The sequence below is a fragment of the Solea senegalensis genome, linkage group LG16, assembly GCF_019176455.1.
Source record: "Solea senegalensis isolate Sse05_10M linkage group LG16, IFAPA_SoseM_1, whole genome shotgun sequence".
Taxonomy (NCBI): domain Eukaryota; kingdom Metazoa; phylum Chordata; class Actinopteri; order Pleuronectiformes; family Soleidae; genus Solea; species Solea senegalensis.
The window spans coordinates 11,533,589-11,557,730 of record NC_058036.1 but is presented as its reverse complement, the minus strand read 5'-3'; the positions used below and the strand labels follow the sequence as shown (position 1 = coordinate 11,557,730).

Sequence of the window (24,142 nt, the reverse complement as noted above, 5' to 3'; positions counted from 1 at the left end):
CGTCAGCTGGGATTGGCTCCTGCTCCCCCACGACCCTCATGTGGAGGATAAAGCACGGAGATAATGAGTGAGAGAGTTCACGGTGTCAGACTCTAAGAAAACAAACAAGACGAGTCTCTTCAGATTGATGCTGAGGCACAGTTTCAAGCGCATTCACATTTAAGCCGCCTTAATGAATACGAACACTAAGAGCAAGTCTTACAGTAGATGGTGTGGGAGGGGATTGAAGGCTTCTTTATGATATCAGCACCATCACCTAAAGTGCTTTCAGCACCTGATGTGAATACATTACCCACTGCCATATCAATTGTGGGTGCGACGGAATGAGAAAATGGTGGTGCTATTTTTGTTCGTGCGCTGCCAGCTATATGTAGACACAAAAGGCCTAATTAGTAACCATAACCCTTGTGCTGCAGCGGCAGATGTGAGACAGTCACCTGCTGAACAACATGACTGACAAGCAATTCGATTTTTGTGGTTTTAAAGTAAAATAAAAGAAGATAAATCAAAAAAGCTGGCACCACAGTGGGGGGAATACATTTGTATGTTGATGTAGGGACAAATTGATCGCAGTCATTTGCTCTAGAGAACTCATTTGTTTGTTTAGATGCACTCTCATCCAGACATTCATGTTGATTGTATTCAAAGGCAGCAGCAAGCTAATTATTGCCATGTAGGATACCGTTTTTGCACTACTCTGCAGCGCCCTGATGACATATAATGACTGCTCACTAACAGGACATGGGAGTATAGCCGACTCTGTGGTAACTCACTGGGAAAATGATATGTTTAAACAGAAGGCCATGGTGTTATAATGTGGTGCAACACTGCCCTCCAGTGGAGGCATCATGAGCTGAGATAAAAGAAATCCAAAGGACAGAAACGTGTCGTTTTCAAGCGATCTATTTTATTTCCGGTAAAATGGATTTGCTGTAGAGTGGCTCTATTTCCAGACGCCGCTTTACTCTGTGAAGATGAAAGCTATCATTTAAATCAATCAGATGTTATTTATATAGCACCTTTCATACCAAGCAATGCAACTTACAAAGTGCTTCACGGGAGGAGAATAACACAGGTCACAACCACTCGACTCATCACTCATCCCTACCAAGACATAAAATTGAATATATCACAAATGTAGTGAGAAATTCCAATAGGTCCTAGCACCACTGTCGTGAGGAAGAGAGGAATTATTATTATTATGTTATTATTACCATTATTATTATTATTGTTGTTGTTGCTGTTGTTATTATTATTATTATTATTATTATTGTTATTATTAGTGAATGACCAAAATACAGCTGGAATAGAATAATAATAATAACATACAGTACATTACTTTAAAAGTAAATAAAAATAACACCAATACAGTAAACATTTTATCTAATGCATCTAATACAAAGGGTATGATGAAGATAAATGAAGTCAATAAAACATTTTATTAAATATATTAAATAGATTTTTAAATATCTAAATAGTGTTTTATTTTGGAGTTGAAGAATGCACATTAGCACATTTGGTCTAAGTTTTAAAAACACTGCTGGTTCACTTGTTTAATTCCCCTACTCAACGTGGGCGGAGTCATCACTGCACGGCTGCATGAAGCTTTTACATGCGACACACAGACGAGTGACTAGTGACTTGTTGAGCAGTTAGAATCATCATTAGATCATTAGAATCAGTTAATTAAAACTATTTGTTTAGTACTTCCTCCATGACTGGAGCACAGACTCCAACTGGACTGAAATACAGCTGCAGGGTTTGTGATGCCGCTCACTGCTCATCCCGATCAATAGTGCTGTTGCTAAATATTGAGATTGTTGGAGATTAACCCACATTTTTAGGATTGTTAAGTCTTTTTAACCAATCTACAATTCAGCACTGCAGCTTGATTCTTGTGGGACGTCTCTTCTTGTGACGGCCAATCAGTGGCCGGCAGTCTGACGATGTCACGCATAGTATCTGCACAGCACGCTTAGAACCTCGCCAGAGCGGGTACTAAAAATATACCCGCTACCAGATACTATGCTAGTGGAATTGCGACTTAACCATACTGTGCCGAGGCGAGGCATCACTTTGAATATGAAAGTGCAAATTAATACAAAGTCACTTTTGTGATTTCACTGCACTTAAAATGGTTTAAAATGGTTATAAAAAAAAGAGTAACACTGGTTTGGTGTAAATAACACAACTATAATCAAAGAAACAAGTAGAGTTACATTGATAATAGTCAAGCACAGGCTACTCCAGGTGGTGGGAGGGGGGCCCCAAATACTTTTCTGCTGAGGACCCCATAAAGGCTTGGGCTGGCACTGTTTAGGCAACTAAAGGAAAATGTGGCCTGATAATGGGGTGAAAACGTTTGAGGTATTTTTTTTCTGTCATGTTTTTGATGGATTGTTGGTCTGAGGCAAGAACTTCTGAAGTGATCCACATTTATATTCAATTATGAAACCTTTTTTTTTTTTTACTCAGGGAAATAATTCAGAGTTTTAGATTATTTGAGCCTTGAACAGACATTTGATTCAAGTTGAGAAGATTGATTAGTAAACCTAACAACGTTATTATGTTGCGAAAACTCCTTCACTTATGTGTTTTTCAATATGGATTTAAATAAATAATATAAACAAAACAATCCCTTAAGAACAAAAAAAAAACATATTTTGAAATAAAATAGAACAAATATACCTTCATTCAGTTTCAGATTTATATTTCTGATTGGATTAAATCTTAACACAAATTATTTTCTTGATAACCAATTATTGACAAGACTAGTCTAAGAAATTCAACTATTAAAATGTGATTATAAATGGCATTTTCTAACTCTTAATCGGCATTTTAATCTGAAAAGTGAAAAAAAACACTGTTCTCAAAAGGGACACGAATCTGAAATACACAAAGGTCAAATGTGAACGTGTTGGCCACATATAATGAGACTGCAGGTTATAGCAAACAGAGGAGGCTTACGCTTACACTGAACAGGAAACGCACATTTTGTCTGGGTTGTTCATTCGGGAGGCTGTAGAAACATGGCGGCACTAGATGGCGATTATACACTTATGCAAATATACCTATGTGTATACCTATGTGAAATATGATAAAAGTACACAACAATGTGACAAATGTTGACTTTCACGCAGGCTCATTTCACAGTTCACTCACGCTTTCTGATGAACTCTTGTGACTCTCATTTCTGAGTGCTTATTACTTTTTTGGACCCACCCCCAATTAATTCCAAGTATCTCGTGGCTGCATCGATACAAATTCAGTCATATCACCCAAGAGAAAATCTTTAGACTGAGACTCGGATGCTTTGAAATCAATTCTGAACTCTGGTATGTGCAGCAAAGGGCCCCTTTGTTCCCGTCACATCCCGTATGTGTGGCAATTCATCTCTCTGTTAGACTCATCCTCTCACCTCATAATTCATTATTTATCTCCTCCGCAGAGGCAGCTCCTCATACATAAGCGCAATAAATAGAAGTCTTTAAAAAAAAAAAAATCCATCAATGACGTTACTTTGGGGTCGACTGTGATTTGTTCACAAATGGACAAATGAGTGCCCTAAAGAACCGCCCGTAAAAAAAAACTATACATATTCCTCATTCTACTCACAACACGACTGGAGAGATTACGTTTCATTCTAAATTAATGACTCAGACAGAGGAAGGTGATTAATCATTCGTTGGGTTCTTTCATTGGCGCTCAACACATTTTGGCCCCCACTCACAAACCCCTGCCCAAAAAAAAAGAAAAAATATCTTGACATTTTTGTAATTACACCTTTTCTCCCCAGTGCAAAGCAGCTGCTGACGAACTGAAGGGTCATCACTAAGGGTCTATTACCACAGCATGAATACAATAAGGTTGTTGGTAATACATTTAATTGTTTAAACACTGACCACTGTTAAATTGTCTACCATTATCTCTAGCCCAGGCTAGAGATTTGATTTCCATGGTAGTAGAATTAAAGCTGTAGTGCATAAAAATAGCTGTTTCATTCAAACTTATCAAATAAGTTTCACGCAATATCAGTTCTACGTGACTTTCTCACTCTCTCTGTGTAAGAAAACATTGCGTGAGTAAAGTGAGACAACAATAGGAGTTTGACGGAAAACATAAATCCATGAAAGTGAATTCTACTGAAAAAAAAAGTTGGACATTCAGCTGTTTGACAGAATAAACTAGCCAGACCATGGTGCTACACCATAAGTGGAGAAGCTGTGTGCTAACTAATATGGGCAGCAAAGGGAAATTAGCTTGTAACCCGCGGGTTGCCGGTTTGAATCTCCACCAGGTCAAAGGTCAGGGTACCCAATGCCATTGCTCCTTTATTCAACACGGGACAATCTCTGCTGATACTGACATAGGATTTATTGTATTTATTGTCTGGATCTCTTTCATTTTTTGGGGTTTCTTTGCAGCATAAGAGGTTATTGAGTGGAAAACCTTTACCTGTCTTGTGATTGGTCAAATCCTCCCATGGAGCCCAGAGGAAGTGCAGAAGTGACATTCTCTGTCAGATCGATTGGTTCACATTATGCTGAAGGTTATTCAGACGATATCACGACAGTGAGAGCCGTTGACGTGACGTTATAACAGTAATCCTTAGTTAAGAGCAAGAACAGGTTTTATTTTTTCAGTTATTAGCTTCTGCCAACGTGAATGGTTTCGCAACGGGACAAACTCGACAGTTGCTTAGCAACAAAAATAATGAGCATCTTCCTGTACAATAGTTTACTTTACAGCAGGTCATGTCCTGCTACTTTCATTTATGTACATTGATTTGTGTTTTTCCCTTTGTTGTGGTACCAGAGAAAGGTTTAAAATGTGCATGATTAAACACATCTTTGTTCTTCCTCTTCTGACAACTATACATATATATATATATATATATATATATACACCATTGAATATATATATACACCATTGAACCCATTTAATCACTTTTAAAGACCCACCTCTTCTCCTTGACCTTCATTCAATATGAGAATACTCACTTAGATCTCGATTTTTAGCATGTTATTATTTAATTATTTACTTTGAAGATTTTTATTGTTTTTATGTTTTATATCTTGTTGTTATGCCTTTTACTTTGTAAAGGACTTTGTTCAACCCTGGTTGTTTTTAAATGTGCTCTAGAAAATAAAGCTGACTTGACTTGATTATGAACCAGATAGATTCTATTTAGGGTAAGCTTAATTCAAGACTTTTTAAATGCCACTTTTATTTGATATTTGAAACAACAAAGCTGCTCAAAACAGTTTCAACATAAAACATGACTTTTTGGTCCAGTGCAAAAGTGAGAATATCCACTTCCTGGTGTTTGCGACATCCTGGCCCAAAATTGTTTTATTGGTTATGCTATCCTAATCTGCTTGATCTTACTGCAAGAGGCATTTGATATATATCTATATCTATAGATATACATACTGTGTAGATATATATATATATATATTTTCTAAATGTTAGTCTGATTTTTTTTGAGTTTTTCATTTACAAAATAATCATAAAAGCCTACAATAGACGTTTGAAAGAGGGATTTAAGACATTTTATTTCTAATTAAGGCCTTGTTTTTAGAATTCAACGCCTTTTAAGACTTTTTAAGGGTCCGTGGGAACCCTGCTATATATCCCAACAACGTGTACCTTTAAATGGGTTAAATGAGACCATTCCTCAAAGACAGACAGTGTTAAGTTTTCTGCAGTCACCACAAAATAACAGAATAACAGGGCGGAAATGAACTCACATTAGGGCTAGGCGATGCTACCTACCGTCATTAACATGGAGGGAAGCCCATGTCTGGAACACTGATTTTGTCACAAATAAAAAGATGAATCAAGTTAATGTTGCAGCTAATTGAATATCAACACATATGACCCCATCAGCCCCTCCCTTAGGAAGAAAACTACCTGACCGGTTGTGAAAATGACAGAGGACTACACAAAGCGAAAAATCCTCATCAAACCTGCACATTCAGCATGAACGGTTATGCATGATGTAATTAATTTGCCATTAAGGCTGGATTGATGTTACTGTTGTGATGCAGAGGATCAAACCATAATTGCTTCTGGTGTTGCATTCAGAGATTTGCCTCATTACTGACACAGATGCTAATTTGCCGAGCAGCTTCAGGTTGACAGGTGTGGGAACAGTGTGTGTGTGTGTACTGCTTTGTTTGGTTACATGAAAAGTCTACCATGGAAGGTAAACAAGGTGGTGAGTGTTAAAAATACAGCATAATGAATTCATGAGGAAAAATATGTCCAAATATTCTCCTGTTTGGTGAAGCCTCTTTTAATCATAATGAATGGCACAGACTGTAATTGCTATGCGAGGACAGAGTGAGTTAATAGCTTGAAAAAACAAACCACTCTGCTGAATTATTAAGCTGTTTAACAAAATGATTTGCTTTTAGACCTGAGCCATTTCCTGTGTTCTCATTCATTTACAGAAAGATATTCTTTAAATGATTTTTTTTTTTTTTTACAGTGAAAGTGAAAAGCAAGAATAACTGAAAATAGATTTTTTTTTTACCAGTTAACTTCATTGATAGTTAATGGAAAAATATTCAGCCATTTGAGATAAACTACACTCACACATAAAAGACGAACGTGAAAAACTACAAAATATATTCCCCCTCCTTTAAGTTCGCTCATGACTGCGTCCATGATAAGAAACTAGCTGTGGAGTTAAAGAGTCCACTGTTCTTCCTCCATCTCCAGGAGCTGCTTCTCCTTTCACATCTTCTTCGGCCGTTTCTTGGGTCTCTGGTTGAAAACGGGTGATGAGCTCATCAGGGAGTCCGGTGAATGCGAGGCATAGCTGCCATCGGACGCTGCTCCTCCAGGCGAGGGTGCCATGGCTCCTCCGGATTCGCTCATGGTGGACATGGGTCCCCCCTCCTCGAACACATCCCCACCCAGATGATGGTGGTGATGATGATGTCCTGAGCCCTGGCCCTCCTCTCCATCTTGCGGCTCCATTTTTACCTGTGGCCACAGAGGGGAGTGGTTGGCCCCGCCTCCACCTTACAGGAGAGAAGAATACATTTAGCACAGGTGGTTTTTATTTGATATCTGATCCACTGATTTTGACCAAAACATATGGACACATCCCTATTATTTACAACAATTTTGCGTTAATTTCGTACGTCATTGTGTACAACTTGGGAGAGCTTAAATGATGGAGCAAAACCACCAGAAATGTATATACATTGGTATAAATGGGCCTTAACTAAGCTTTACCGACTTCTACCATTAACTTTAAACAGAAAGGAGAGCAAATCAAAACTAGATCATGTTATCAAGCCGATTAAAAACACCTCAGGATAAATATGATTTCCTAGTTAAGCAACAAAAAGGTGGGAATCAATCCACTCGGCGTTACTGAAGCCACAAGGCCACAAACAGCTCCATGTGTTCACAAACAGCAGACCTTCAACACTGAAGGATTTAACTTGGGACTCTGCATGACTCACTCCTCACTCTCTCCAGAAAATTATTCATTTATGCAGAATATAAATGTGGAGTGGAAACTCTTCGTCTTACCTGAGTTGTGAGGAGAATGATCACCGTCCAGGCCTGCAGCCAGCCTTTCACCGTGGGCCCCGAGGACCCCCATGGGGAGAGCCTGGTCCCCAGAGGCCAGGTCAGCCTCAGGCTCCTCGCTGACAGGGAAGGAGATGTCACTCATGGGCTCTTCCTTAATCCTCGGGGGTTTGGAGTCCTCCAGAGCCTTCTCTGGGTTCACAAGCCGCTCATACTCGTCCGACAGGTCCTTACTGACCTGAAAGAAGAGAAACTATCAGTGCTATTTTTCTGGTGTAAGACAATGTAAGAACTGATACCGGATCATCTCGTCTTCTATTCTGAACATATTATTCTCTTCTAACCTATAATATACATACTATGACAATATCAAAATATAATTTAGAAGATTTTTTATAAGTTTAAACCATTTATAAGTTTCCTTTTAAAATATAATATGAAAATCTTGTTTTTGACCATATCGTCCAGCTCGAGTCAGAAGCTTCTGCAAACAGATAGGTCAGATATATAATTCATGTTAAATAATAAAGCAAATCTGAAGAGGTCAGTAGGGATGGGTGCAAACATTTTTACTAAATTGGTACCATTTCCTCATTGGTCCGGACCAAAATATCAAAAAGTACTGGACAAACTGCAGTGTTATCAATATTTATGCTGCTTTTCTTCTAACTGCACTAGAAATGTCCAATTGCCAAATGTTCGCCAGGCGATTAATTTTGACTTTACGCTGTTTTTTTCCCTATACGACCATCACGGAAGAGAAGTATTTGAAAGTTTATTCTGCTTTATTTACCCACGACAAGCAAATTCTGTGATATTGTGTGTTCTTCTTAAAAGGTGCTTTTCTAAGCTCAACACAGTGCAGATCTGAGGAAACTGAGGACTTTAAATGCAAGTCAGGAGCTGCTTCTAGTAGCTCAACATACTCTGGACCTACATTATCTCCATTAGGTCTCATGCACTGGAGTTTAGAATATTTGATTTATAATCCTGTCGAATATTTCAGTAATTTTTGGTTGCATTGCCCCTCTCTCCATCATGAAGCCACAACAATTTAAACAGAAAGAAAAACAGGTTTCAGGCAGCATTGTGCCAAATGTGATTATTTCCAAAGAACGATTCATTTGCACCTTACTTTAGGGACTAATTGATCAGTCTATAAAATGTCACAATAGAGAGAAGCAAAACAAGCCTCACACTGAAGCAGATGGAACTAGAAAATGTGTTTTTGATCGATGAATGGCATAAACCTCATCAATTACTACAACCGCAGAGAATGAATTTGCTGTAAATAGACTGTTCAGTGACTGACTAATCATTACAGCATTAAATCAATGAGAGAATTGGATTGGAGAAACCTGCTGCTGGTCTGTGTCTTGGCTGCTATTTCTACATACTAAACTGCCTCATGTTGCAAATCAATTCTCAACATATGTTCACCGCCACAGACGTGGTGACATGAGTATTTAGTAACTATAAACACAAATTCATGCCATGACATTCATCTTTACTTTCCTGATTACTACAACCATCAGAATACATCTGTATTAAACAGTTAGAAACACAGTGTAATGGAATATGAAATAATGTGATAATCCTGATACTGTCTTCACTGAAACCTTATGTCTTGTAAAAGTTGAAAGAAGTTGTCAAGGTTGGTGGCCAAACCCGGGAAAATTAAGAAATGAAATGAAAAGACGAAAAGTCTTTTAGTTTGCAAGACAAACACGAAGACAGAAAAAGACGCACAATGGCTGAAAGCTACAATCCGCGCAGCTGTATCAAAGGTACAAAGTAAAATTGATGGAGAACTTAAGCGAAAGAGCGATCCTTACATTCTTGACGAGTTGTTGACAAAGCTATTGACAAAACAGGAATGTTTGGACAAAATGGACAGAGAAGTAGAAGAAGGAAGAAAGACTGAGGACTTGGAAGATGAAGTGACACGAGTACATATAACATTGAGAAAGAGAACATATAACACGAGAACATATAACATTGAGAAAGACGAAGATAAAAAAAGAGAGCGATAAGAAAAGCACAAGATTCAGCTCAAGGAGATGTAATGTCTCCGTAATGTCTTATAAGGCAGACCCCATGTGCCATATGAATGTGAAACTGCCTAAACTAGTAATTGATAAATATGATGGGGATATCAGCCAGTGATCAGCATTTTTGGGGACAGTTTGAGACGGCAGTGCACAGCAATTGTGATTCTGTCTTCACTGAAACCTGATGTCTTGTAAAACGCTGACTCCTCCTTCCTTCTGACCAAGCCATGAAGCTCACATATATATTATATATATAATCAAAACTAATGTGCAATGTCTATATACTGGGGGCCTTATACAATACTAAATATACCTCATTTAAAAGATTACAGTTAGTTAACTTTGACATCATAACATGAACATTTTTCAGTCCAAAAGAAAAATACAACACCTGGTATGTTACTGTCCGCGTCTGTTTCATGCTATAAATACTGAACGGCAGAAACTATTCTTTGTCAGATCTTTCACTTTGAATGATGACTACAGCTCTGACCTAATCATCTGAGCATTGAGACTATTATATTATTGTTTTCTTGAATAAATACATAGAAGTCAAATCTTTACAAATGTTATTATTCCTATCCATTGGGTTTCCTTGACAACCCAAAATTAAACCTATGGACAGTACGGACTGTATCATATCTAACTATTTCTAGCAGGCTGTACAAGGAAAGGTGTAACACTGCCCTCCACAGGATGAAGATGGAGAATTTTCAGCCCTGTAAAGATTTTTTTTTAAATAAATTACACTGAAACTGTATACCACAGGCAATTCTGATGGTTTCACAGTAACAGAATTACAAACACAATCAATTTATATGATAACATAGTTATGACCCATTGCCAAACTCACCTGCAGCATGTAGCTGTGATAATCTTTGATCCTAACTTGCCAGAAGCGCTGCAGGGCCAGCACGCTGCCGATGCCCACCTCATGGAACACTTGTTCCACCACGTCTGGGAAGGGACTCGCTCCTAGCCGTGCCTCCCGGTCGACTGCCACGCGCAGCAGGCGTGTGAGGCGCAGGTAATGCTCATGGACCAGGTCAGTCAGAGTTTCCAGCACACTCTCCTGAGCAGATTCGAAGCCAGCGTGGGCCAGAACAGTGGCCACTGACTGGTAGAGGAGCTGCCTGCAAGAAGGCCAACTCAGCTCTGTGACTGGTTCACCTTTACCCCTAATGATGGATGAACCAGAGGAGATGGAGGAAGATAAATGCCACAAGTAACTTAGATGCAGAGTATTTGTAAGTATGTAGTAAAGTTAGTCATGAATGCTGGGTCATGGTGTTGGAGACGCCACAGACTCACTGACCAAGTTTGTGCTGTGAGGACCAGTAGTTCCTTTTACATTATCAAATGCTGCACACTGAGAATCTCTCCACTGCTGCCACTGACATTTCATTTTGTAGACTGGGACCTTTTATTCTGGCATGTTTGTTAGATTTGTACAAACTGAATAAAATCACTGACTTATCAATACTGTGGCCAAGCAGTAGGTGGATAACAAATAAAATACTATTTGATTTAAATAAGAATTTTATTCAACCCTGATTCATTCATATTGTGGAAATTAGAATCAAGCTATTCTAACCTACTGATATGAACGACGTTTTCTCTGCAATAAAAGTCATTAGGGTCAAACATTAGTATTCATGTTGTTGCCTTGATCTTCCCTCTCCATGCATTTTGCATAGGAGAATGTTCTTAGAAAAAGTTAAATATTTCAAAAGGAATAAATATCTGAAAAAATGTGACATTTGATGCAGAATGTCCCAAATTAGTTCAACATTTCAATGAATGGATTATTGACAACCAAACACTGTCAGAGCACTGACTGACTCAGCATTCCCAAATAGTTAAAAAAAGAGAGATTACTAAACTAAACTCAGTTACAAAGCCAGATTAACTTACTTATAAAAGTCACTTTCAGGATCACTGTGAAGGAGCTGGAAGGGTTGCCGTGGGGCTTTGCTGTCCACAGGCAGCAGATCATCTGGCATGATAGGTGGGGTGGGAGGACGTTGAGGAAGGTTGACATCAGTCTCTTCCATCTTGTTGCCGCCTTCTCTGAGGCTGCCCTCTGAGTTCTGACCCTGAGCCTGTGCTGTTACCAGGAGGCCACGGAGACGTCTGGCATGCTGACACAGCTGCACCGTGTGGATGGTGAGGCTGCAGGGCTCTGACGGGATGTCCAGCATCGTGGTGGGACGTGGGCGCTGCGCTGACGGCTGGTGCAGTGGAGGATCTTGCATCTCCACTGAGCGAAACTCACGCTGGAGCAAGTCAAAGGAGCTGCGGCTGGGAGGTGCACCCGCGGGTCCGGGGATCTCTCCCCAATAACGCATCATGATGATGAGTAAGCAAAGGACTCAATTTAAACTAGCATCAAGTCTGGAAATTGTAAAGAGGGAAAAAGATGAAACATTACTGATATGGGTTTTTCTATCACTGATTGAAGATTGTTCAAATTAAAAATGACAAATTTACCATAATCTATTTATCTCAAATTGGCTATCAAACGTAAATATTTTCAGTGCACTGTTTCACATCTTATCACCTGGAATTTAATTGAAAAGTGTTAAGAGACTTTTTACAAGGTAGTTTATAAGGCTAGCTGGCAATTGAACTCCAAATTCCGCCATAACGTTAACATCTAATGTAAAGTTCACACCTGAGCATATTGACCAGCCTTACTTGGCAAACATTCACTGTCCGTGCACTTTGCTCTAAACCTGCCTCATAATTATTTCGGCATATATTTCACTGGCATGTTCAAGAATATTTTAGTAGTTAGTTAAAAATAATTTATTGCTTTTATTAATGAGGAAGAAAACGGGAACTGCGTTTCAGTGTTTATAACAGCAACCGGACGGCTATTAGATGTATTTGATGCATGCCGAATGTAGGAGTACATTACACTGTACTCGTTAAGATCTAAAATCATTGTGCAAGGGCAATGTATGTCTTGCAACAAAACAAGCCAACAGAAAATATCAAGTGTCTTAATGGAGTTTGGTACTACATGAGATAACCAGTGAAAAACGCATCACAAAATAACATGCTCACCAGTTAGCTAGCTAAATAACTAAAAGTACGTAACATGCACGTGTAACGAATTATAAGTATACCCGTTAAGTTAAAATCATAACTGTGACTTACATTGTTCAGAGATGAATGAAATGTGTGTATGTAAAGGCTGCGAAAAGCTTTTCAAAGCAGTCCTTTGAAAAGGATGTTGCACAGGAACTACGCTCTAACCTTGTCCTATTACGATAAACCTTCGGGTAAATAGCTGTATGATTATTTTGTTCCACAACAAACCAAACCATTTTAAACGAGATACAATTATACTTATGTGGTTATGTGTCGCATCTATATTTTTAATTATATTTAAATTATGTATATGTGGCAAATATTATATGATATATTATAAAATGACCATCTGTTTTTTTCACTTTTGTTACAACTTAGAAGACCCGGGCCATTTTGACAGTTGCACCAAATAACCATGGCCGCCTCCCCGCCGTCAGACATGAGCATGGAAAACACAGATGAAGAAATGAGCTCTGTAGTGGAAACTGAAGACTGTTCTGTGACAGAAAATGGTGACAAACCTGGAGAAAAAGACCCGACCATAACTGAACCAGAAACGGATGACCCGTTTAAGAAACCAGCTCTTTTCGCTGCACCTTCTGTGGCCAGCAAACGCAGTAACGTCGCTTCTTCGTCTAAACCAAAGACAGACGAAACAATAAGCGTGAAGGAAAACAACGAAGTCGAAAAAATTGAAACTACCAGTGACACTTTACCACAGCTTCCTAATGAAAATGTACCCGTGGGGAAACGCCAAGAAGAGGATAAGGGGGGCGAAAATGATAATTCTATCTCTACTGTCAAAAACAAGCCTGCCGCTAAACCCAGAGTGCTTCCCAAAGGACCCATAGCTGGAAAGTTTCCCCCTATACCATACACAGAGCCACCGTGGGGTGGCCGGGCTTCAGATATTCCTTACTCGCTTGAAATACTCAAAAATGGCACCATAGTGGACACGGTGCCTCTGACCCACAACAGTTTCTTCGTGGTCGGACGTTTACCCGTGTGTGACGTGTCTCTGGAGCACCCGTCCATCTCCAGGTACCACGCCGTGATCCAGTACCGTGGGCAGGCCGGAGAGGAGGAGTGTGTCGGGGAGGAGAAGGGCTTTTACGTCCATGACCTGGGCAGCACACACGGTACCGTGGTGAACAAGAACAAGATTCCACCTAAGACTTACATCAGACTCCGCGTGGGTCACGTTTTGAAGTTTGGTGGGAGCACGAGACTTTTTATCCTGCAGGTGAGTCATATCCTGAAGTCTGTGTATGTCTGAATGCAGCTATTGATTAAATATTTATTGTATGATTAACTACAATTAACTAACGATTATTTTTGATTAATTTGTAATGTTTAAGTACTTGTTTATATCAAATAATATCCTGACAGCTCGCAGGAAAGTGGGTGAATGGTATGAATCAGTGAATGGCAAAACTGTAGCAAAGCAGCTCTGAGTGGTCATCAAGACTAGAAAAGCTCTATATAAAATTCAAACCATACAAACCATTTACTCAAACAGATCATATTGATCGATTCATTTCATAATCAATTTATTGATTAACTGTAATGTTTGGCCTGTCATCTCCTTTTAGATTTAAGACAGACTTCCAGATGCAAGAGCTACATCTTGTGATTATTTACAGTGTTCCTAATTCATTGTTAACACTCCATACGAGTGACCTAAAAGTATAATCGATAAGTTGCCATGTATCAAATACAAATGGGAGAGAAAAATTTAGTCTTCTTGACTCTGCATCAACAGGGTCCAGAGTTTGATGAGGAGGAGGAGTCAGATTTAACCGTGACGGAGCTGAGGGAGCGCGCCCGCAAACAGAAAGATTTGCTGGAGAAAAGGATGATGGGAGATGGTTCAGATGATGATGACCTGGAGGAGAAAGAGGAGAAGGATGAAGGTGAAAACCAGCACCAGGGCAAACCATCCAAAGAAGATTCAGGCTGTTCCTGGGGAATGGGTGAGCTCATGTTTACATGTCTGCTGTGTTGTCATCCTCACTGAGCTGGTGTAAACCTCGAGTAACCCAGGCCGGTCCTCCTTCCCTTTCACTCACTCTATCCATTTAAATTCACTCTGCTGCAGATGAGGAAGTTGTTCCAGAGGAAGATGAGAATGAGGAAAACCCATTCTCGACAGAGTTCCAGGAGGACCAAGAGGCTGCATACCTGAAAGACCCCAAGAAGGCTTTGCAGGGCTTCTATGACAGGGAAGGTGAGAATTATGGTTGCAAATGTTGTGCTTTCCTAAATTGATATTGAACAGGTTAATAATCAATAGTTGTTTTTTTTTTAAAATTGTGTCAGAGAAGAATCACAAACAAAAATAATTGCCTTCATTAAAAAGTTCATGTTCCTGGATTTTTTGTTGATAACCACCCTCTGCTAGTATAAAACTTAATTACATGTGAGGTTCAGAGAAACCATACAGTAAGAACATTTTTATTATTATGATTATTTTTGACAGATTTTCAGTGTCAGACAAAGGCTCATACAAAAATCAACCCGACCTCCCTCACACGCACACACACACGGTTGTCTGAGGGACAATAATAAATAAATAAATAACAGAAAAATAACCAAAACACAAAAAATATAAAGAACGCCAGTGGAAACAAATGAAGAATACCAATGTGATTAAAATTAGTCCAAAAGCTGTAGCTGCACTTTCTACAAATGAATGACAGAGAAAAGCTAATGCTATAAATTATTATCTGTAATTAAATGGGAAAACATCAAATATTATGAATGAGATGCAGAAGAAACATGTTTCCTTGACTTGACATCAGATTTGATACTCTCTCTCTCTCAGGTGAAGAGCTGGAGTTTGAGTATGAAGACAAGAGTCATGGCATGTGGCTTTGCAGAATAAAGTAAGGCACATCAAACAGGTCATTAGGTCTAAACCTCTTGAGTTTGTGTTGATTTTTTTTTCTTCTTGTCAGACTGCCAGTGGATGACGCCTTGGGCCGACAACTAGTTGCTGAGGTGACCCACACAGGGAAGAAGAAAGACACAGCCGTCCAGTGCTGCCTGGAGGCTTGTAGAATGTTGGAAGCCAGAGGGCTCCTGCGGCAGGAAGCAGGTGAAAATGTCTAAAAAAAAAATGATCCCACCAAGATTCCCAGGGCGATTCTCTCCTATAGTTGTCAGGGATAATCTTTCTCTTCCTGTTTTTTTAAATCATTTTGTTTGCAGTTTCCCGCAAACGCAAGAAGAAGAACTGGGAAGACGAGGACTACTACGACAGTGATGATGACACCTTCCTGGATCGAACAGGCACCGTGGAGAGGAAGAGGCAGGAGCGAATGAAAAAGGCTGGAAAGATTTCAGAGCGGCCTGAGACCTATGAGTCGTTGGTAAACAACTGGCAGCTTTTTCCACAAGAATATTTAGTTTGGTCTTAGAGAGACAGGAATGTGAGAGAACAGGGAATAGAACATGTTACCTATTGTTCAATGTGGCTTGGTTTGATTAGATTCTGGTCCCCTGGGTCAAAAAGGGATTCAATGCATAGGGCTGCTAATGTAATGTATTTAAGCTTAATTTGCACAAGTATCCTGGGTATAACGTGAAGTGATGTGAGGGTATGACCTACCTTGGCTCACTTGTAATCCTAAAACTGAAGCCTTAGGTTGTGTTTTTTTTACTACACTTTAAGAAGGACACTTCAAACAATAATCTTTCAAAAATAAATACTCAAAACCTCATATTTGAAGGAACAATATCCAAATTGTAATCCACCACATCAGCCATGCCCATGCTTGAGATCCTCTGAGTTCCGCTCAAACCTTTAATTATGATCAACACATGAGACTAGCATCATTAATATATAGATATATACATTCATATACTGTATATATCATTGTTTCATGTGAACATGGGGATACAAAAATGAATTACAGATTAATAATCAGTCCACTTTATTTCTGAACTTGCATATCTTTCTACACGTACATGTAGTTATTACAGCTGGGCTTCATGTAATATATGAACATTTTAGCTGCACAACAAGTGTGTAATTGTCCATCAACAAAAATGACAATTTCAAATTAACAAATTAATAATGTGAGGCCTGTGTGCTGACTGGCTGACGCTGGATACTTACACATAAAACGTCACGATATTAAACCCAACATCAACACGAAGAAGCCTTTAATAGACAGAAAGTTGAATCATGGCGTTCACTTGCTTATCCTTCAAACACATGAATGTGATGCACATATTTAAATCAGTCGCAGCTTGGACTCGGTGTAATATTTGAGGTGTTTAGCAGGCCTTTGCATACCAGACGCGTCGCAAATACACACCCTCGCATTAATATCAAGTGCGATGCAAAGAAAAAAGACAGACTCATCCCTGAGTGACGTCAATGTGGTGCCGATTTTACAAATACGGTGACACGTGCTGTACTAGGTCACGAAAAACAACACCATCATTTAAATCTTAATTACAAAACCCACCTGCAGCGAGACACAATATATAGATTCATTCATGGAAATTTAGACAAACTATCACCTGTGAGGCAACATTTAAGTACAATTTTCTGTTTTTCACAAAAAATATGCACTTTTCACTCTCCTCTACTGGACACTTGCAATAACAAGGTGTCGGTAAAAGTCACATGCACCTGTATAAACAATCAGATATTCTGGTTAACTCTAGCTAAATGCATTTATTTGTTCTGATTTATTACGTTTCTAATGTGTATATATTTTTAATTACACATACATGAAATTACACTCATTCGTTTATCAAACATATCTCGGAAGTGGCCAGTTTACCAACTCAAAATACTTAGAAATGGGGGGTTAAAAAGATCGTAATTCTATTGTGAATTGTGAAACGCTGTTTGTCACTTTTATTAAAAGTTGGTACCCGTCTAAAAAGTTTACACAACGCTGCTTTAGTTCATCAAATCAGTGCATTCATCTCCATTTTCCAGAAAACCATTTAAAGTGTTGCTGCTGATGAATAGCAGGGCTAATGTTTACTTTGTTGGCTGCCTTAGCAGCATTGGCATCAGCACCTCCTGTAGCAACAACATGTTGTTTTGTTGCACTAACGACAGTAAACATACATATAGTGACACAAATGACACTCCCCCACCTTTATAACAACAAACACTTTAATGTAAAATGCACTTGTACTATAATGTAAATCACTATGTTGTATATGCAGGTGGCCAAACTGTCCGAGGTGGAGAAGGAGCTGGAAGAAACCCAGAAAAAGCTAAACGCTGGAAGGGGAGGTGAGTCACAGTCACCTGAGTTTTGGCTTGTCTGCATCCCATCCATTATTCATTCATGCTTTATCCCTTCTGTCAGACTCTTCTGGCTCTTCTAAGGAGGACTCGCTGGATGCCTTTATGACCGCGGTGAAAAGCGAGGCGGCGATGGACGCAGTGGAGCGCAGGAAGCTTCACGTCCACGTCGCCGACTTGCGCAAAGACGCCCAGCGACTCCGCAAGCTGGTGGAGCTCACGCGGCCTGCGCAGATGCCGTCGCTGCTGCCGAGGTGAGGGACAGAACCACCGTCAATGTGGATTCTCTGATTCAAGAGGGAAATCTGGGAAATGTGAAACTGGGGACATTGAGTCAAACAAGCAGGGAGAACTGCCTTTTTATGGAGTTCTGGTTCCTGATTGGATAGTGCTGATGTCTGATGTAAACCTTTCTCCTAGATTTACCGTCAGACCTTTGAAGCCTCATTTTTGCATAGCGTTGTGTCATGTCCGTGTTTAACGCACATATTTCTGTACAGATGAGATGCCACGTTTGACACAAATTGCATATGGTCAGCTTGAAATCCACTGCGGATGTTTTCAATAGATTTCTTTCAATGAATGAGGCAAATTCTTGACAAATCCCAGAAAGCAGGAGTACTGCAAAACATCACAAAGGTTGCCATAGTAATAATACCTCTTTATTATATTCAACACAGATTTTAACTCGTTCATTTCACTAACAGCAGCTTTTACTGTTGGATTTCATGCAGAAGTCTCTTTATATTTGATCACATGTAAACACTGATGAGATACGCTGCTGTGTGTTTCCGTAGTGGCTCGGAGGCAGAGAAGCCGAAGAAGACCTTACCACTGTTTGGAGCCATGAAGGGAGGAAGCAAATTCAAACTGAAGACCGGTACCATCGGGGTCAGTGTAGTTTCTTATGTCCGTCAAATAATTTGACACCTCTTCCTGCCTCTTGTTTCTCTGCTCATGATGCTTCTCCTCGTGTCTTCAGAAGTTGCCTCCTAAGCGGCCCAACCTGCCCGCGGAGCTCTTCAACATGAAGGAACTTCCACCTGGCGAAGAAGAAGAGGAGGAAGAGGAGGAAGAAAGAGACGAAGAGGCAGAGGAAACCGAGGATAAAGACGATCAGCTGTGTCCGAGCTCCCAGGCGTCCAACGATGAAGAGTCTAGTGCAGCTAAGTGTGACGAGAGCACGTCGTCCAAGCAGCAAAGAGAGGAAGTACAGTCCAGTGAGAGGAAAGGTAACAAGACACAAGTGTTTAGGACTTTGTGTTTTTTCTCATTTCACATGTTTCATTAGAAATGACTACGTCTCGTTGTAATAATAATTATGATCATGTGTTTTAAAGCCACTAGGTGGCAGTATATCCTCTGTACATATTATGTGCTTCATATACAAGCAGTGTAAACATCAAATTGCAGCTTTCCCATGTTTTATTTATCACATGATTTGTGGTTTGATTTAAAGGGGAGGTTTTTTTTTTAACGTGGTCGTATGAGCACTGACTGTGCTGTGTTTACCCACTGCTCCTAGAACCCACATAAGAAAAGAAAGCATGCTTTCATCTCTGGAAACGGAACTTTGTGGCACACTGTGATGCATTCAGGATGCATTTGTTTTGTTTTTTTTGCAAGACACAGAATAACACACGAGATAACTAACAGTGAGATAAAGCGGTCAACATACCTTTTAAGATGTTGTAGCCTTAAGCAGGAGTAGATTTTAATCTAATGTCAGTTTTTCCATGTATTCCTTTGTTTTCAGTGCAGACAGCGTCCATGTCTCATGATCGTGGTTAAAAAAAACAAAACAAAAAAAACTGAGCTATCCCTTTAATGGTCGGTGCACATTCCAGTGTACATAACTGTACTCTTTTGTTTGCTTGTATGATTTAATGTCAGCGCACAGCCGCACATCCAGAAAAGGTGGAGACTGTGCTGAAGCGGTGGAACAAGAACCTGAACACCAGAGCAACAAGGCTACAGTCACATCCAGTCCAAGTGTGTAATGTTGTTTCATTGTTGTCACTTGTTGTCACAAAAAATGTTTCAAATGATATTTATAAAAATCCGAGTAAAATGACAGTGAATGTTACAGACACTAAGTAACCAAGACTAACTAAGAAAAAGTTCATCAAGTTCTTAATACACAGGAACCATCAAGACTTGTTAAAAACAAACCATCTCACAAATTTGAGTCAAAACATTCACAGCAAGTACGTGTTGCGAACAGGATCGTATCGATGAATATTGAGTGTTGTTTTTCGTGGTTTTTAATTGACGTTCGTTGTCCTGTCTCTAACGTGTCGCACTTACCTGTTCACAGAGTCCAAAGCAGCTGAGCCCAGTCCCAAAAACAAGAAGAGAGTGATGGGTCCCAGCAAGGTGCTTCCTTACTCACACTAACACTGAATCAAAGTGTACATTTACATGACGACAAAAACATTTTAGAATCTTCTTAATCCTAGTCTGCAGTAGCATAACCGAGTGCTCTGACATGGCGTAACATACAGACAGAAACATGGACTGTACACATCACTTACCTCAAGTTCTCTCTGAAGGACAGACAGTCCATAATGCCATCTTTTTTTTTTGGTAGCCATGATTGACAACTACTTGCCCCGCCCTCCTGATGACCTATAAACCTGTGCATTGGTCGTGGGCATACTTTTAGTGTCCCCTGAACAAGACACTACAAGAATCCGTGCCACTGTGATTGATAATCTTGACATGCACATGGTGAAAGAGAAATATATAGTGTAGTCTGATCCCGGCATAAAATAGGCCCTTTAAAATACTTGTAAAACTTGTTAGTCCGGCTGCAATGGTAGTAAATTTAATTTCTCTGTCAGAGCTGAAATACTAGAGCACATGTACCTTCAGTCTGGGCGCTTTGTGAAGAGACTGCTACGCAATAATATAGATAATAAAATAATAATAATAAGACAACAGAGACATCTGTGGAGGATAAAGTGGTAAATAGTGGATGGATGGAAGTTGTAAGGGGTGCATCACCCCCTAGTGGAGTGGAGGTGGAAGCACTCCACTCGTGAATTCCCCACTTGTGCTTGTATACCGGGACAAGGACTGTCTGTCCTATAACTTTTTATCTATATCTATATTGATGTAGATATATGTGTATATATATCTATATATATATGTATGTATGTATATGTATCAGTATTGGTTATTGGCCCAATATTGTGCATCCCTATTTATAGAGCTGAACAACTATTTTGATAATCGATTAATCGGTTTGAAGCTTTTTTCATGATTAACACAAGATTTCCGATTGTTTTAACTTCTTAAATGTGAATATTTTCTTCATTTCTTTGCTCTGGATAACAAAGAAATCATTGAAAGTGAGTCATTTTGGTTTGTGGACTAAACAAGACATTTGAGAACATCAGCATTTCCAGGTTTCCCGAACAACGATCAACATTTTTTAAGGTTTTCTGATATTTCATGGACCAAACGATTAATCGAAAAAATAATCGTTAGTTGCAGCTCTACCTATACATATATAATTATAATTATTACTATTATACTATCAGATCTATCATAGACTAAACCTGATATTAACATCTACCTTTAGCATGTGACCACAGCCTTAAACGTGACCTCTGACCTCTTTTCAGGGCTCATATGCTTCACAATATTAACACAGGTCACTGTGTTAAAATTTCTAATGTGTAGAGTCGATTCTTTTCAGCCAGAATCATTAAAAACACCTTGAAAAGAAACGGGTTGTGTGTATTTCCATAGAGAGGAGAGGAAGTGAGATTCAATAGCATGTGGATGAATTTCCGATGCATGTAAACATCGGCTGTGGACAGTCGCTCTTCAGTCCATCCACTTGTGATTCGATCACGTCAGCGTTAACACCAGGTTTGAAATGTGACACAAACTGAATTTCATGGTCTCATGGTCATGGTTTTGTCTCCACAGCCACCAGTGCAGCTCTCAGGACAGTATCCAGAGGACGACCCTGATTATTCCGTGTGGCTTCCTCCTACAGGTAAACTGAGTCAGCCCATCCTGTTCATGTAACATCAACGCAGAACTGAGTTTTCATAAGACATTTTGTTTTTGTTTTGCTAGAATTGGCTTTAAAACGCGGATAATCTCTGAAATCCAGACATGTCTGGAGACTAGATGAATGCTTTAATAATGACAGCTGGACTCCACTTGAGTTCTGTTCCCATACTTCTACAACAAAGAAATACTCTTCTAAATTGACATTGATGGATTGGGAGCTGCTAAGTTCAGGAATGTAGGGCGGAGCTATTATTTAATGTGATTGTGAGAGGATGTAAACAGGTTCTCATGGTCCATTCGTGAAGCCATTTTCATTGTTCGCCGAGGAATGCAGATCAAAGTTGCTTCAAAATGCGATAAGATAAGCTGAGACTTTGAAATGGCTGCCAGGCTGGGTTTGGATTCAGTCTCGGGACTAAATGATCTCAGTGCCATAATCAGATTAATAATGAGCCCACGACAACACGCGAGTCAGCAGAGAATCTGGATCTATTCCAGTGACCGCCTCTGTCACCTGCTGCCTGAGTGCAACAGGCTGCACGTGACAATAGCAGGACATTAGATAACAATTAATGTAACTCTATTATTTTAACTTGACAATGCCAAAAAAATGGATCTTGTGTGTGTGTAATTATTCATACTGTCCTCTAATTACATGGAACCTTTTTTTTCTAGTAATGTCAACATCAGGGTTGATTGCTCCTTCAATGCGATTTTTTTAAACATTGACAGTAGGTTGCTGATTGGTTTGTTTTCCTCACGCTATGAACTGTGGGTAGAAATCTGCAGGCACATTATGGCCTAAATCCTTTCCTAACCAATGTACCTTAATCTTGATGAGAACTGGATGGAATTTACACAAGGGTGGAAAGTGAGTTTGACTGCACCTGGTCTACATTCAGCTACTTTTTCATTTGTAAATGGTGTTTCCAGGTAAAAAAAAAGACCCTCAGTGGGTTTTCTGCCTCTCTTTGGTTCCATCCTTCATCTTTAAAACAGGCTCTGTCAAGCAAAACTATCACACTCACTCTTGATGAAGATTCATAGTGACACTGGTCTGTAACATTGGGATTCTATCTTTGTGTCTGTGGCTTTTTATTCAGGTAGTTTTTTTATTCTTCGATGTTTTAATAAAACCTGCATCTGTGTTCTTTCCTTTGCTCGTAGGTCAGAGTGGAGACGGACGCACACACCTCAATGACAAGTACGGCTACTGAGGGGGGGGAAACACGAGGAGGCTCTTCAGTCTTCTCTTCACTTTTATACCTGGCACACGGAGCCTGTGTCTCTCCTTCAGCTTCGTGGTTCCAGTCCCTCTTGAGTGTAGATCACCTGAGAAGAGCCTGGAGCTCCAGAGATAAAACTGTTGTACTTTTTATTCACCACCTCTAGGGGATAATTGCTTTAGCAGACTGTAATAAACAAAATAAGCCCATTTTTGTGATTCACACTAAAGCAGCCCTCACAGGCCTGGCTCTCTGTGTGTGGTCACCCTGCTCGCACTTGACTAAGAGATTATGGTCGCACCTGATTCATGTCCTTTTTTTTTTTTTAATAAAGCAAAACAACAATCCAAAAAAAGGCCTGAATTTGGTATAATCCAGGAGAAAGTGGAAGGTTCCAGAGCAGGAGATTCAGTTTTATGGTCTTTGTCTGCTCCCTCTTGCATTTGAATCCACCTGACATCCAATCTGTCCCCCAGTTTGGCCTCAGTCAATTGCTGGCATAACCTTTTTTTTTCTCCAAAGGAGAGCATGTAGCAGGGAGAGAGAAAGAGGGAGAGCAGCTTTTCTGACCATCTGGACTCTTGGATGGATTACTGGATGAAATGCAAGCTGATAATGACTCAAGCTAAGTGGAGTGTGTGTGTGTGTGTTTTACACTAACACACACAAACCCTCTCAAAGTTCTCTTTTTAACACGATTGTCTTCATGAGTGAGCCAGCTCTTGGTGTGTTCGCCTGTGTGGGATATACTTTGCTCCGTTAAATCTGACTCGATGCTGTTCTCTTGCTTGGCTTCCATACTGTCCACTTTATTTCCCGGTGTCTCTTAAAGTAAAAGTGTATTTTGTTATATAAATGTACAATAAAAAATGTCTGTAAATATGAGTGGTTTCCTGTGACTCAGTGAAAGCTTT

General features: G+C 39.7%; 2 protein-coding genes across 2 annotated transcripts; one reads left to right on the top strand and one right to left on the bottom strand.

Annotated features, from left to right (window-relative positions):
• Positions 1-5,686: 5,686 nt before the first annotated feature.
• supt7l (SPT7 like, STAGA complex subunit gamma) lies at positions 5,687-12,862 on the bottom strand. The gene is made up of 5 exons (XM_044046740.1): positions 12,765-12,862; positions 11,517-11,996; positions 10,456-10,780; positions 7,552-7,789; positions 5,687-7,031 (listed from the first exon to the last, which is right to left on the bottom strand). Exons 2-5 carry the CDS (start codon positions 11,951-11,953, stop codon positions 6,742-6,744), a joined length of 1,290 nt encoding a protein of 429 aa, XP_043902675.1. The 5' UTR covers positions 11,954-11,996; positions 12,765-12,862; the 3' UTR covers positions 5,687-6,741.
• A 248-nt stretch (positions 12,863-13,110) lies between these two features.
• On the top strand, positions 13,111-24,108 carry LOC122783350 (solute carrier family 4 member 1 adaptor protein). The gene is made up of 14 exons (XM_044048096.1): positions 13,111-13,941; positions 14,461-14,671; positions 14,797-14,925; positions 15,523-15,583; positions 15,656-15,795; positions 15,909-16,069; positions 17,892-17,961; positions 18,038-18,227; positions 18,771-18,864; positions 18,956-19,205; positions 19,867-19,965; positions 20,291-20,349; positions 21,913-21,982; positions 23,170-24,108. Exons 1-14 carry the CDS (start codon positions 13,114-13,116, stop codon positions 23,217-23,219), a joined length of 2,412 nt encoding a protein of 803 aa, XP_043904031.1. The 5' UTR covers positions 13,111-13,113; the 3' UTR covers positions 23,220-24,108.
• Positions 24,109-24,142: the final 34 nt, after the last annotated feature.

What these genes read in the sequence shown, in the direction of transcription:
- supt7l (XM_044046740.1), bottom strand. Translation starts at nt 11,953, where the DNA reads ATGATGCGTTATTGGGGAGAGATCCCCGGACCCGCGGGTGCACCTCCC. An exon ending in CCTGAAAGTGACTTTTATAA is followed by an intron (nt 10,781 to 11,516) that starts GTAAGTTAATCT and finishes ATCCATCATTAG; the next exon opens with GGGTAAAGGTGAACCAGTCA. An exon ending in ATCACAGCTACATGCTGCAG is followed by an intron (nt 7,790 to 10,455) that starts GTGAGTTTGGCA and finishes CTCTTCTTTCAG; the next exon opens with GTCAGTAAGGACCTGTCGGA.
- LOC122783350 (XM_044048096.1), top strand. Translation starts at nt 13,114, where the DNA reads ATGGCCGCCTCCCCGCCGTCAGACATGAGCATGGAAAACACAGATGAA. An exon ending in GCTCCTGCGGCAGGAAGCAG is followed by an intron (nt 15,796 to 15,908) that starts GTGAAAATGTCT and finishes TTTTGTTTGCAG; the next exon opens with TTTCCCGCAAACGCAAGAAG. An exon ending in CGTGTGGCTTCCTCCTACAG is followed by an intron (nt 21,983 to 23,169) that starts GTAAACTGAGTC and finishes CTTTGCTCGTAG; the next exon opens with GTCAGAGTGGAGACGGACGC.